The sequence below is a fragment of the Neomonachus schauinslandi genome, chromosome 2, assembly GCF_002201575.2.
Source record: "Neomonachus schauinslandi chromosome 2, ASM220157v2, whole genome shotgun sequence".
Taxonomy (NCBI): domain Eukaryota; kingdom Metazoa; phylum Chordata; class Mammalia; order Carnivora; family Phocidae; genus Neomonachus; species Neomonachus schauinslandi.
Window position 1 is genome coordinate 116,389,363 of NC_058404.1, and position 15,748 is coordinate 116,405,110.

General features: G+C 35.6%; 1 protein-coding gene across 2 annotated transcripts in view; it reads right to left on the bottom strand.

Moving 5' to 3' along the window:
• The window catches only part of AIMP1 (aminoacyl tRNA synthetase complex interacting multifunctional protein 1), a 49,266-nt gene that overhangs the window by 30,308 nt on the left and 3,210 nt on the right, over positions 1 to 15,748 (bottom strand). For both annotated transcript variants that reach the window (XM_044912650.1, XM_044912649.1), the window contains 2 exons: positions 4,192 to 4,325; positions 1,764 to 1,877 (listed from right to left, as the gene is read on the bottom strand). In XM_044912650.1, coding sequence (XP_044768585.1) covers positions 1,764 to 1,877; positions 4,192 to 4,325 — 248 coding nt within the window. The remainder of the gene's footprint in view (positions 1 to 1,763; positions 1,878 to 4,191; positions 4,326 to 15,748) is intronic.

Genomic DNA, 15,748 nt, shown 5'->3' on the forward strand with positions numbered 1-15,748 from the left:
GGCTTAAATTCTGGCCAATATTCAGATCACTTTTCTGAGGTATTTTTAAGTTCCCTAGAGGCTCTTGCTTCTAGTAATGTGACACTCCATCTACCCTTGTGTAATGTTTCACCATTCGACAGGATGCAATACATTAATTCAAACTGTTGATGTGCTTTAGCATTTCATTAATAAGATCAAAGTTTAAAATGTTCCAGGGTAATCTCTTAGAACTGGTAAAATGGAAAGCAGTTTTATATTGCTAATATTTTAACTATTTATTTAATTCTGTACCTGTATTCTAAATCTCCTTGTCTTGGAAAAGATCAGATTGACAAACAATGTTCTCTTTAGTTGATAATTGTAAGCACACATTATATTGAGTTTTCCTTACTTTTGTTTAGCTCACTAAGGGTGGAGCTCATATTATAGCATTCAAAATAATTTACTCACTGACAGGATAATTCTAAAGCAAGTAGTAAGAGAGACTTTATACTTGGGCCTCCTTAACTCACCTAGGAAGGATTTTGTATAATACAATCAAATGCCTTTCTGTATGGTACTTTGAAATTGTAATAGAGCTATTATTATCACTGTTTTATAATGATGTAGGTTTATCTAGTCACCTTTAAAATAATTCAATAAAATTTTAAATTTTATTTACAACATAATAATTGAAATGATAATTACCTGCTGAGTTGATTAACTTAAAATTATGATTTCAGGCAAATTATACCTGTAGGCTTCAATTTCCTCATGTATAAAACAAGGACATTTGTGTACACAAAATTTTAAGGATAAAACACATAATGTACATGAAGCACTTGACACACAGTGCCTGGCATATAGTAAAACATAATAAATGTCAGCTAAATATTATTACAGCTTATTTTCAATAACTAATAGGGAACAGTGATGATCAAGTTGAAATATGTAGCACAGAGATTAAAAGCAGTTTTTTTTTTAATTTAAGTATAGTTAACATATAGCTATATTAGTTTCAGGCATACAATAGGATTTCCCTGATGAGGTAAGAATATACTATAGAAAAAAGTCTTCAACAAATGGTGTTGGGAAAACTGGATAGCTACATGCAAAAGAATGAAACTGGACCACTTCCTTACATAATACACAAAAATAAACTCAAAATGGATTAAAGACCTAAATGTGAGACCTGAAACCATAAAATTCCTAGAAGAAAACATAGGCAGTAATTTGACATTGGCTACAGCAACATTTTTCTAAGTATATCTCTTGAGGAAAGGGAAACAAAAACAAAACTAAACTGATAGGACTACACCAGAATAGAAAGCTTTTGTACAGCAAAGGAAACCATCGACAAAATAAAAAGGCAACCAAATGAATGAGAGAAGGTATTTGTAAATGATCCATCTCTTAAGGGCTCAATATCCAAAATATATACAGAACTTTTACAATTCAACACCAAAAATCATCATCATCATCATCATCATCCAGTGAAATCGGGCACAGGACCTGAATAGACATTTTTCCAAAGACATACGGATGGCCAACAAATACCCGAAAACATGCTCAACATCACTATAAGCACAGGCGTTTGCACCCTGGGTCTGCACTTTTTGCATGAGCTCAGGCAAGATCATTTGCCTTTTCTAAGTCTCCATTTTCTCTTCTGTAGAGGAGGTAGATTGCATGAGAAGGGCTACTGTGGGGATAAAATGAGAAATCAAGTATAATACCTAATTTAACAATTAATGATATAATTATTATTATAAATCAAAACAACCTATCATTTATATAATTACCTCCATTTTGAATTTCTGCCTGAATTAGCTCTTGTTTCAATTCTTCAATTTCTTTCTTTAATTTAGCATTTTCAACTCGAAGTTTCTTCTCTTCTCTCAAAGTTGCCTGCAAAACTAGGATTAAGAAAATCCAGGTAAGATATAGCCGTTTTCTAAGAGGTTTCTTATGAACACTACCTGATAAGAGCACAGCAGTATAAACATAACTAGGATAATACCAATAACTAAATGTTTGCCAATTCCTTTATGTCAGGAATTGGCAAACATTAATATTTATTAGAATAAAATGATAATTAACATAGAGAAAAAGCAAGAAAACCTGTGAAATAATAACAGAACAGAAAAAATTTGTTTATGAAGCATTTCCTAGCTTCCATAAAGATGCTAAAGACAACTTAAGAACTGGACTCAAAGTGTCAACCACAGATAAACTGTCAAAATGAGGCAAGTATTAGACATATTATTTTTTTAAAACCAGAGATCTAATGATAGCAAACCATAAAAAAACTTCTCATTTCTTTCTTTTTAATCATTACCTTGTAAAAGTACCTGAATAATCTTTTACTCCTAATGTTTCAGACATTGAGCTAGCCAAACATTCAAGGAGTGAAACAGCTTCAAAGATTTCCTCAAGATATGTGTGTTAAAGGTGAGCAATAGGGTATACAAAAGAATAAAAGAAAAACAGTGATTCTCAGTGGGGTTGGTACTGCTCCCTAGGTAGGATTTTTAAAATCTGTGGGAGTTATTTTTGGTTGTCACAAATAATAGGAGTCATTCTGGGCATTTACTGGGCAGGAGTCAGGAATGTCAGATGTCCTGAAATATGCTAAAATGAAGAGCTGTCTCACATTCTGCAGAATTTTCTAGTAACCCACTGTACATTTGTATAGGTGAAAATCCTGTTAATTATTTGAGCCCTGACACTATTTTTTATATATAAACACAAAATATTCTTAAACATTTTCATTACACCCTGAATTTTCTATATAAATCAAGTATCTTATAAATTGAGAGTAGATTGTACTTTGTTTTGTTCACAGCTTTCCTTAAAGAATTATTCATCATTCTGAATAAACAAAAAACATACCTGAAAGCTGTTTTTGGTATCAGAGTTGCCAACATAAAGGCAAACTAAATACAAACTCATACCAATTAGCATTATATCTATTGCATTCTTGGTGATTCCATGTATGGGAACCATACAGCATAGGACTCTCTCCTATGTCTGGTAGGACAGTCCTGCCTAAGTATTTACTCACTAAAATACACTTTTTCAGTATTACTACAATTTATATATTACATTCTTCTTAATTTTCCTCTACCTTACATACACGGTTAACATATGTTTCGAAATTATGTGTATAGGCAGGTTATTTTATCTAAGAAATATTTTCTTTACAGGGTATTAAAAGATTTTACAAAATATTTACTGTAACATAGGAACAATGGGACTGAGAACCACCCAGGATAGGCTACCAAAAAATAATAAAGGTGAAGAATAAATATGCAGTAAGTGTAGAAGGGTTCCTTTTTCTTTTTTTTTTTTTTTTTTTGATTAGCAAAACTGAAATGCTAGTCAAGTTAATAGCGACCCATATGAGAAAAAATTCACACAGAAGCACTGATCATCTCTAATCTTTATCTTACTAATGGAAAAAAAATTAAAAATTTTAAGAAAAATAACAAGAAATCCTTTAAGAATTTAAAGAAAAAATGTTTACAAAACATAAAAAAGGAATAATTAAAACAGTATTTTAAAATTAAGAAAAAAGAATTAATAAAGAAAAAATATTCTGAAGAGTAACTGTATGATTCTGTAACCATTCACAATCTTATGCAGCAAAGAAAAGCATTTATTTCTATTAGTTATTCTAAAAGACTTGGGGATTTTCATCATATCATTAACATTGGTTATTGAGAAATAAAAAATATATTTAAACAAAAATCAACCTAAATCCTAAAAGGAGAAATTCAGATTTGATATTTTTGTATATATCATAGCAATTCCTAGGTAAAACTTAAAAAGACGTATTGGAAAAAATGTAAAAATCATTTCAGAAAATGCTTTAAGTAGAGGGTAATATAAGTATATATTCTTAGAGGAGATAAATTTGAGTTCATATTTGATTTTACCCAATTTTCTTCATTTTAATCTTTAATTCTATATGAACTTATTTTAAACGTTAACTTTCCTTTAGCCCTCTTAAAATAATACATTGTTTTCTCTATATTACATTCACTATATACCAATTCTAATTTATCTCAATTCCAGAATATTATTTCACTCAAAATTAAAATAGTAAAGGCATCTAAAAGTTACCATCAAGATGATGAAGTATATTTATGGGGTAAACACAGTTTTTGTGCTCTTATCCATATAGGAATTCATTTTAAGTATCTCCTCCAAAAATGCAAAATCTCTTACTTGCTTTCTCCTTAAGAAGAGCAACTTGCTGCTTTAAATAGTCAATAATTTGATCTGCTTCTGCACCCTTCTGTTCCAGTCTCTTCAGAACAGCACCATTAGTTGCCATTTTTGCCAAGAAACGGCAGAAAATCCTAAGTGAAAAAATAAAAGGTGGTAAATTACACCATAGAAAGAATAGATTTATTGTACACGACACTATGAGCAAGGAGTCTGAAAGGAAAAATATCTTCTATTCTAACAAATCAATACACTAGAAAAACACTTTTCTGACACAGAGCAACAAACCAAATGGCAGAAATGTTAACAACTAATGCCTCAGTATGTTTGGAAGAAGAAATCAATTTTTTTTCCCTAAATGCAAAAAAGATGCTATTTAACCACATTTTAGGTTGGAAAGTTTTAAAGAAAGCTTTAAAATACGTATGGCAGAGTATTATGATGCAAAACAGGAATACTAAGAGAAAAGAATAACAATAACCTTAACTAAGCTATAGTGAGTGCCATCCCTGCGTTCCGAAGTTAAGAATTGCTGAATTCTTAGTGTTTTTTTTTTTTTTTAAAGATTTTATTTATTTATTCATGAGAGACAGAGAGAAACAGGGAGAAGCAGGCTCCCAAGGAGCGGGAAGCTCGATGCGGGACTCGATCCCAGGACCCTGGGATCATGACCTGAGCTGAAGGCAGACGCTTAACCATCTGAGCCACCCAGGCGCCCATGTTTATTTTTTGTATATTGGATATTTCTACTGTTTATTTAACTATGTACAATTTTAAGGAGGAACATGTGAATTAAGAAGGACAAAAAGATCAACAATTAGGAAAATATGAATATTAATGACATGCCTACTCAGAAATAACATCAGCATATATACTATGACCCCTGTAAAAGAAAATTATTGTAATTTTAATTTTATAATTCATAGAAATTAGAAAACATCCTGTCAGTGTGCAGAAAAATGTGTATAAGCAAACATTCTGAGATTAACTCATAATGTTAAAGTTTAAAATGCTGAATATTAAGACAAATAGTCACACTGACAAAAGACAAGATTAATCATTAATACTACTACAAACTTTTTACCTGATTAACTTCAATTTATAATATAAAGCATAACAATGACGTAAGCATTGAAGTAATTCTGATTTTAGACAATAAAATGGTAAAATTTTTTGATAAAGGAAAAAATTGACTAAAATGAACAAATTATACAAGATTGTTTGAAAATTTCATATTATGCAATATCCATCCTATATAAAGAACATTCTGAAATGTTTACCTTTTTATAAAAAGAGAACCAATTCTCAAAAAACCTTATGCTAAAACTGACAATTTATAATACAGAACCACCAAAAAAATAAAAACCTGATAAAAATAAAGTTGTTAGTAAGTGAAGAAAATATAAATGAGGTTAATCTGAAAAAGTCATAGTAAACTGCTAATTTTCTATACGGACTATTATTTAACAGTTAAAAAAACATACAGAGCAAACAAATAAAAAGGTACAAAAATTGAAAATGAATATATCAACTTTAAATTCAGCCAATTTTTAAACATGAACACAGAATATTCTGTTGTTGTTCCTCAAATGTTGTTCTAGAATTTTAGAGAAAAGTACAAATAAACAGATGAAGAAAGTTAAAGTAAAAAAAAAGCCATGTTCTTCTGGACTTTTAATATCCTCAGTAAGCATTCTTTTAGTTTAAGGTCTTTCTATTTTAGTCTAACATAATAATCAAATATGTTCAATAGGTGAAAATAGCTATCCCAAGAAAAGTAAGGAGTATTTGATTTAGCATACTTTGTTAGCTTTTACTTTTGTAGCAAAGAAAAATTTGATGAGGTAATATTAAAATAAATGTGACCTTAGTGATATGCTTTAGAAAAATCCCTAGTCAACTAATATCTTAACTGATAAGAAACAAGTAGATTTAAGTGTAAAATAGTTGTCATAAATTTGCCAACACGTACAGAAAGTTATCTCACAAATATCAGCAAAACATGAAATTCATGTCCTGACACACACAAAAACAGTTTCAAACTAAGACTAACAATAATTCGAAAAATAGAGATCATAAATCCTAGGCTAAGAGAAAAAAAATATATAATTTTACTGAGTTGATAAAACTATTAACTATCTGCAAAATACAGTTACAAAAGTGAGTTAAATAAAATATGACTTTTGTAATATATATTGAAGCACAGGCATTAAGTTTAAGAAAGAATGTTTCAAAACATAAACACAAATGAGCTGAATATATTAAACACATACATAGAGCCACTAAGAGGAAATAATAGGATAAAAGGAAGTGATAATACTTTGAATGATACTGATAAAAAATATATACCTCTATATTTTATATACTTGCTTATAACTCTACAAATACTTGCTTAGATTAAGGTCTAGTTTTAAATTCTGAAATATAACTAGGACTGAGAATTGCGTATCACTTGAAATATTCAGTAAAAATGGATTTCTTTTTAACCAAATAACTATATAAATAAAACATGAAAAATAAAAGGAAAACATGTTAGTAACAAAGGGAAGTGTTACTGAAAAACATATTTAGGCCATGAAGTCTTTTTTTTTTAATATTTTATTTACTTGGAGGGGGGAAAGATGGCGGAGGAGTAGGGGACCCTATTTCAACTGGTCCCCGGAATTGAGCTGGATATCTACCAGACCACGCTGAGCACCCACGAAACCAGCCTGAGATGTAAGAAGATCTGGATCTCTACAAACAGAATATCGCAGGCGGTTGGTTTTGAGGTACGCAGCGGAGAGCCCTGATTCTGCAGGCAGATATCGGAGGATAAACGGCGGCGGGAGGGTGCCTGGCCGTGGGGATCCTACATCGCCGGTGAGCGACAGCCTCCTGCACTGGGGACGGGGCACAGACTCTCAGACCGGTATCAGCAGGGAAAGGACTTTAGGGCAGCCCCTGGGGTGGAAAACCAGACTGGCGGGGTCGCGCACCCGAACTGCAGCCCCCCGGACAGAAACCGAGAGCGACGGTCACGCGCACGCGAACTGCAGCCTCCCAGACGGAAACTCGGTGCGCTGGGGTCGCGCTGGTGAACTGCAACGCCCGGGGTGGGAACCCCGAATGGAGAAGTCGCGCGAGTACGCGAACTGGGAGCAACTGGCGGTTTTAGAAGCACAAAGGGCAGAGACATGCCCCGACCTGGAGGCAGGACTGGGGGCGCTGCGGAGGGGCGCACAACCCAGGACGCTGCAGTTTACAGCAGCACGGACAGAAACGGAGACAGTGTGGCCTAGAGAGCTCACTGAAGAACAGACTGAGGTCTCTCTGCTCTGAGGCAGAGGGTTGGAAACGGTCTCTTCGGCTCTGACTCGCGGAAGAGAAGCTGGAAGCCTCCAGGGAAAGCCACCAAAGAACAATAGCCCCCAAAACTGATTCCCGCTGAGCCCATCCCTCGCCACAGGGGGGCAGGGCAACTCCGCCCAAAGAGGGTTGCCTGACTAACAGCGTGGCAGGCCCCACCCGCAGAAGACAGGCTGGGAAAACAAGAGGCCAGCAACCCTGAGGTCCCAACAAAACAGGTGCATCTTGCTTGGGTTCTGGTCAATAATTTCGACTCTATACATTCCCTCAAACAGCCATCAACAGAATGACTAGGCGGAGGAGCCCCCAAAATAGAAAAGACTCAGAGATTATGACTTATGCTGCAGATTTACAAATGGATGCAGATATAACCAAGATGTCGGAGATGGAATTCAGGCTAGCAATTGTGAAGACAATGGCTAGAATGGAGAAATCAATCAATGGCAACATAGAGTCTCTAAGGGCAGAAATAAAAGGGGAATTGGCAGAACTTAAAAATGCTATCAATGAGATCCAATCCAATCTAGATAATCTAACAGCTAGGATAACTGAGACAGAAGAGAGAATAAGCGATCTGGAAGACAGTATAATAGATAAAAAGGGAAAAGAGGAGGCCAGGGAAAAACAACTCAGAATCCATGAAAATAGAATCAGAGAAATAAGTGACACCATGAGGCGTTCCAATGTCAGAATCATTAGAATCCCGGAGGGAGTGGAGAGAGAGAGAGGGCTAGAAGATGTATTTGAGCAAATCGTAGCGGAGAACTTCCCTAATCTGGGGAATGAAACAAACATTCGAGTCCTAGAGGCAGAGGACCCCTCCTAAGATCAAGGAAAACAGGCCAACACCCCGTCATGTAATAGTAAAACTTGCAAATCTTAGAACCAAGGGAACCATCTTAAGGGCAGTTAGGGGGAAGAGATTCCTTACGTACAGAGGGAGGAACATCAGAATAACGTCAGACCTATCCACAGAGACCTGGCAAGCCAGAAAGGCGTGGCAAGACATATTCAGGGTACTAAATGAGAAGAACATGCAACCAAGAATACTTTATCCGGCAAGGCTGTCATTTAGAATGGATGGAGAGATGCAGAGCTTCCACGACTGGCAGAAGTTGAAAGAATATGTGACCACTAAGCCGGCCCTGCAAGAAATATTAAGGGGGGTTCTATAAAAGGAGAAAGACCCCAAGAGTGATATACGACAGAAATTTACAGGGACAATCTATAAAAACAACGTCTTCACAGGCAACATGATGACAATTAATTCATATCTTTCAATAATCACTCTCAACGTGAATGGCCTAAATGCTCCCATAAAATGGCACAGGGTTGCAGATTGGATAAAAAGACAGGACCCATCCATATGCTGTCTACAAGAGACTCATTTTGAACCTAAAGATACATCCAGACTGAAAGTGAAGGGATGTAGATCTATCTTCCATGCCAGCGGACCTCAAAAGAAAGCTGGGGTAGCAATTCTTATATCAGACAAATTAGATTTTTTTTTAAAGATTTTATTTATTTATTTGACAGAGAGAGACCCACAGCGAGAGAAGGAACACAAGCAAGGGGAGTGGGAGAGGGAGAAGCAGGCTTCCCGCGGAGCAGAGAGCCCGATGTGGGGCTTGATCCCAGGACCCTGGGATCATGACCTGAGCCGAAGGCAGACGCTTAATGACTGAGCCACCCAGGCGCCCCGACAAATTAGATTTTAAACTAAAGTCTGTAATAAGAGACATAGAAGGACACTATATCATTCTTAAAGGGTCTATCCAACAAGAAGATCTAACAATTGTAAATATCTATACCCCCAACATGGGAGCAGCCATCTACATAAGCCAACTGTTAACCAAAATAAAGACTCATATTGATAACAATACGTTAATTGTAGGAGACCTCAATACTCCACTCTCAGCAATGGACAGATCATCTAAGCAGAAAATCAACAAGGAAACAAGAGCTTTGAATGATACATTGGACCAGATGGACCTCATAGGTATTTACAGAACATTCCATCCTAAAACAACAGAATATTCATTCTTTTAGAGCGCACATGGAACTTTCGCCAGAATAGACCACATACTGGGTCACAAATCAGGTCTCAACCGATACCAAAAGATTGAGATTATTCCCTGCATATTCTCAGACCACAGTGCTCTAAAACTGGAACTCAATCACAAGAAAAAATTTGGCAGAAATTCAAACACTTGGAAGCTAAAGACCACTCTGCTCAAGAATGTTTGGGTCAACCAAGAAATCAAAGAAGAACTTAAACAATTCATGGAAATCAATGAGAACAAAAACACATCGGTCCAAAACCTATGGGATACTGCAAAGGCGGTCCTAAGGGGGAAATACATAGCCATCCAAGCCTCACTCAAAAAAACAGAAAAATCCCGAATTCACCAACTAACTCTACACCTTAAAGAACTACAGAAAAAGCAACAAACGACGCCTAAGCCACGCATTAGAAGAGAAATAATTAAAATTAGAGCAGAAATCAATGAATTAGAAACCAGAAACACAGTAGATGAGATCAATGAAACTAGAAGTTGGTTCTTTGAAAGAATTAATAAGATTGATAAACCACTGGCCAGACTTATCCAAAAGAAGAGAGAAAGGACCCAAATTAATAAAATTATGAATGAAAGGGGAGAGATCATGACTAACACCAAGGAAATAGAAACAATTATTAGAAATTATTACCAACAACTCTATGCCAATAAACTGAGCAATCTGGATGAAATGGAGGCCTTCCTGGAAACCTATAAGCTGCCAAGACTGAAACAGGAAGAAATTGACAACATGAATAGGCCAATAACCAGTAACGAGATTGAAGCGGTGAGCAAAAACCTCCCAAAAAACAAGAGTCCAGGGCCTGTTGGAGTCCCTGGGGAATTCTACCAAACATTCAAAGAAGAAATAATACCTATTCTACTGAAGCTGTTTCAAAAAATAGAAACAGAAGGAAAACTTCCAAACTCATTCTATGAGGCCAGCATTACCTTAATCCCCAAACCAGGCAAAGACCCCATCAAAAAGGAGAATTTCAGACCGATATCTCTGATGAATATGGATTCCAAAATCCTCAACAAAATCCTAGCTAATAGGATCCAACAATACATTGAAAGGATCATCCACCACGACCAAGTGGGATTTATCCCCGGGATGCAAGGGTGGTTCAACATTCGCAAATCAATCAATGTGACAGAACACATTAATAAGAGGAGGGAGAAGAACCATATGGTCCTCTCAATTGATGCAGAAAAAGCATTTGACAAAATACAACATCCTTTCCTGATTAAAACTCTCCAGAGTATAGGGATAGAAGGAACATTCCTCAAGCTCATAAAATCTATCTATGAAAAACCCACAGCGAATATCATCCTCAATGGGGAAAAGCTGAAAGCCTTTCCCTTAAGATCAGGAACACGTCAAGGGTGCCCACTCTCACCACTGTTCTTCAACATAGTACTAGAAGTCCTAGCAACAGCAATCAGACAACAAAAAGAAATAGAAGGTATTCAAATTGGCAAAGAAGAAGTCAAACTCTCTTTTTGCAGACGACATGATACTTTATGTGGAAAACCCAAAAAACTCCACCCCCAAATTATTGGAACTCATCCAGCAATTCAGTAATATGGCAGGATACAAAATCAATGCACAGAAATCAGTTGCTTTCTTATACACTAACAATGCAACTGTAGAAAGAGAAATTAAAGAAACGATTCCATTTACAATAGCACCAAAAACCATAAGATACCTCGGAATAAACCTAACCAAAGAGGTAAAGGATCTATACTCTAGGAACTACAAAACACTCATGAAAGAAATTGAAGAAGACACAAAAAGATGGAAAAATATTCCATGCTCATGGATCGGAAGAATAAACATTGTTAAAATGTCTATGCTACCCAGAGCAATCTATACCTTCAATGCCATCCCGATCAAAATTCCAATGACATTTTTCAAAGTGCTGGAACAAACAATCCTAAAATTTGTATGGAATCAGAAAAGACCCCGAATCGCCAATGAGATGTTGAAAAAGAAAAACAAAGCTGGGGGCATCACGTTGCCTGATTTCAAGCTATATTACACAGCTGTGATCACCAAGACAGCATGGTACTGGCACAAAAACAGACATACAGACCAATGGAACAGAATAGAGAACCCAGATATGGACCCTCAACTCTATGGTCAAATAATCTTTGACAAAGCAGGAAAAAACATGCAATGGAAAAAAGACAGTCTCTTCAAAAAATGGTGCTGGGAAAATTGGACAGCCACATGCAGAAGAATGAAACTTGACCATTCTCTAACACCATTCACAAAGATAAACTCAAAGTGGCTGAAAGACCTCAATGTGAGACAGGAATCCATCAAAATTCTAGAGGAGAACATAGGCAGTAACCTCTTTGAGATCGCCCACAGCAACTTCTTTCAAGATACATCTCCAAAGGCTAGTGAAACAAAAGCAAAAATGAACTTTTGGGACTTCATCAAGATAAAAATCTCCTGCACAGCAAAGGAAACAGTCAACAAAACAAAGAGGCAACCCACAGAATGGGAGAAGATATTTGCAAATGATACTACAGATAAAGGGCTGGTACCCAAGATGTATAAAGAACTTCTCAAACTCAACACCCAAAAAACAAATAATGAAGTCAAAAAATGGTCAGAAGACATGAAAGGACACTTCTCTGAAGAATACATACAAATGGCTAACAGACACATGAAAAAATGTTCATCATCATTAGCCATCAGGGAAATCCAAATCAAAACCACACTGAGATACCACCTTACACCAGTTAGAATGGCAAAAATGGACAGGGAAAGAAACAACAAATGTTGGAGAGGTTGTGGAGAAAGGGGAACCCTCTTACACTGTTGGTGGGAATGCAAGTTGGTACAGCCACTTTGGAAAACACTGTGGCGGTTCCTCAAAAATTTAAAAATAGAGCTACCCTATGACCCAGCAATTGCACTACTGGGTATTTACCCCAAAGACACAGATGTAGTGAAAAGAAGGCCCATATGCACCCCAATGTTCATAGCAGCAATGTCCACAATAGCCAAACTGTGGAAAGAGCCAAGATGCCCTTCAACAGATGAATGGATAAAGAAGATGTGGCCCATATATACAATGGAATATTACTCAGCCATCAGAAAAGATGAATACCCAACTTTTACATCAACACGGATGGGACTGGAGGAGATTATGCTAAATGAAATAAGTCAAGCAGAGAAAGTCAATTATCATAGGGTCTCACTTATTTGTGGAACATAAGGAATAACATGGAGGACATTACGAGAAGGAAGGGAAAAATGGGGGGGGGGGAATTGGAGGGAGAGATGAACCATGAGAGACTATGGACCTGAGAAACAAACAGGGTTTTAGAGGGGAGGGGGGAGAGGAGATGGGTTAGCCCGGTGATGGGTATTAAGGAGGGCATGTACTGCATGGAGCACTGGGTGTTATACGAAAACAATGGATCGTGGATCACTACATCAAAAACTAATGATGTAATGTATGGTGACTAACATAACATTTTAAAATTAAAAATAAAATAAAATAAAATAAAATAAAATTTGTTAATCATGAAAAAAATATTTTATTTACTTATTTTAGAGATAGAGAGTATACAAGTGGGGGTGGGGGAGAGCAGAGGGAGAGGGAAAAACAGACTCTGTGCTGAGTGCAGAGCAGGACGTGTGGCTTCATGTTACAATCCTGAGATCATGACCAGAAACTAAATCAAGAGTCCGATGCTTAACTGAGACAACCAGGCACTTCATAGGCCATGAAGTCTTAAAATGTTGAGAACAGAGAGAGAGGACAGTGATCCTAATAAACCACTCATATATAAAATAATTATGGATGACAGAGTCATCTCAAATTTCCTGATAGGTATTACTGGGTAATAATAATATCTAGTGTTTACTTTGTCTTTAGTATTTGCCAGGGCTTTTTCTAAGCACTTCACAATATTAACTTATTTAATTATCACAATACTTTAAGGTACATATTATTATTTCTCCTCCTTATTTAGAATATTAAGACTTATTACAAGAGTAATGAGATAAAAGTAATTTAATAAAAAGAACATGGACTTGGAAATCACAAGACCTTGAATCAAATCCTACCCTTTGCCCCTCAACAACTTACCTAACCTCTCTGAGCCTCAGTTTTCTCATTTGTAAAATGGAGATAATTTTATATATTCCATAGCATTGATACATTGCAAAATGAGATACCATGAATAATACTCAAGATTTTTGGCACATAGCTAAAAAATGTGAGGCACTGAGCACAATTTTGGGAACACAAACAAAGGATATATGTACAATCCCCACCTTCAAGAAGCTCACAGTAGTGTGGGTTACCTATGGGCATGATATTTTGTAGATCCTTAGCTATGATTTTTACATTTTCTTAAAGGTCAAGAACATAACAAATAATAAAAATACAAATTATGGAAACTGATATTAAAATATAGTAGGTAATTTGGCTAAGCCACACCTTAATTTCTTTGTGAATGGTATACAATCTACAGGGGTGATAAATATTAATATATTTACATTAATTCTAAATTTTGTGTTTATAATAGTGTACAAAATATATCCACGGACTCCTGTCCAAGGGAATACAATAAGACAACAGCCAACGGAAAATCTTTGCACTTTTCCCTACAAATAGATATTGTCGTCATAATTATGGAAACTCTAAAGGTAATAGACTTAAGATTATTTAAACAACTGGTACACAAAGAAGGAACACTCAGTGGCATACAGCAGATTTCACTCTGAATGCCTTGTGAAAGTCTTCTAAGGACTAATATTAACAGTTCTCAGCTCTAGCTCAGAAGGCAAAGCAATCCAGCATGAGCCATACGTACCATTTTGCCAAAGGCATACAAATGGCCAAGAATACAAAGAGAAAAACTGTTTTATGAAAATGATATAAATCATTCTGGTTTAAGGAAAAGAAAAAAAGAATAAAAATTCACTAAAAACCTTCTGCTCAGTTTTGCTGCAAATCTAAACCTGCTCTAAAAAATAAAGTCTTAAAAAAAATTCAGTGAACCACAAACTTAAGAGTGTATGAATTTAAAACCTGAAAATACTCTACATCCTAATTACTTATGACAAAGTCCTTATTTGGTTACACAATAATTAATAACCTTCCAACATTTACAACATATATCATATAGTGAAAGGTTACTTGTAACTACCTTAACTGCCACAATATCAGCAATACCACTACAAAGGAAGCCTCATTAAAAGAAGAGAGGAAATATCTTTTGCTAGCACAGTCATTTTTCTGGTAATAATCAAGTTTTCTTGGCAAAATAAAACTTAGGAATGATTATAAAACACACTAGCTGTTAAGCAGTGTCTACTTTTTCTCTACTCCTAGATAATTGGTTATCTTGGCAATATTATTCATGATGTCAAAATTAACATGCCTTTTGAGATATTTTGGATTAGCTTCTAGTCAGGTCTATATGTTGACACAACTTTTTCTCAAATGCTAAGAGCTATTTATTGTTTTTAGAATTAGAAGCTCTGGAAACAGGTTTTCTAGTACGTGTTAATTAACTGTCTTTAAACTTTCAAAAATATAAGTAGTATGCATAAGTTTATGTCCATACTTTCTAGCAATATGCAGATATTGATCACTAGCACCAGCAGAAGAGCAGTATCTATAGCCAACAAATCTTGGTTGAATCACATACTTAATAGGCTGTGTGACCTTGGTAAAGTTACTTAACTTTTCTGTGCTTTATTTTCTTAATTATAAAATGAGGATAGTTTCACCTGATTTCACTTCCTACTTCTTTACCTCCTTTTAGGGCTCTTTTTTCTTGACTTGTCCCTTTAATGCTTATGTTTTTCAGAGTTTGGTCCTGATCTCTAGTCTCTTCTACGGATTACAAACTATCACCACAGAGATCAGGGATGTCTTTGTGTTCCAGGGTAACAATGATCGAAATAGCTGAAGGTGAATGCTTTAAGCAAGGCAAAACAGACTGCACAACTCCCTGTTGTCTGCCATTTACGCTACCTGCCAGGCCCCTATAAAAAAATTTAAGTTCACGACTGCAATTTTACTTATATTTCCTGATTTTGAGCCATGTGCTGGGTTTATAGTAAAGAGCAAAATTAAACATGTTCTTTGTACTCACTAAGCTTTCAGACAAATGAG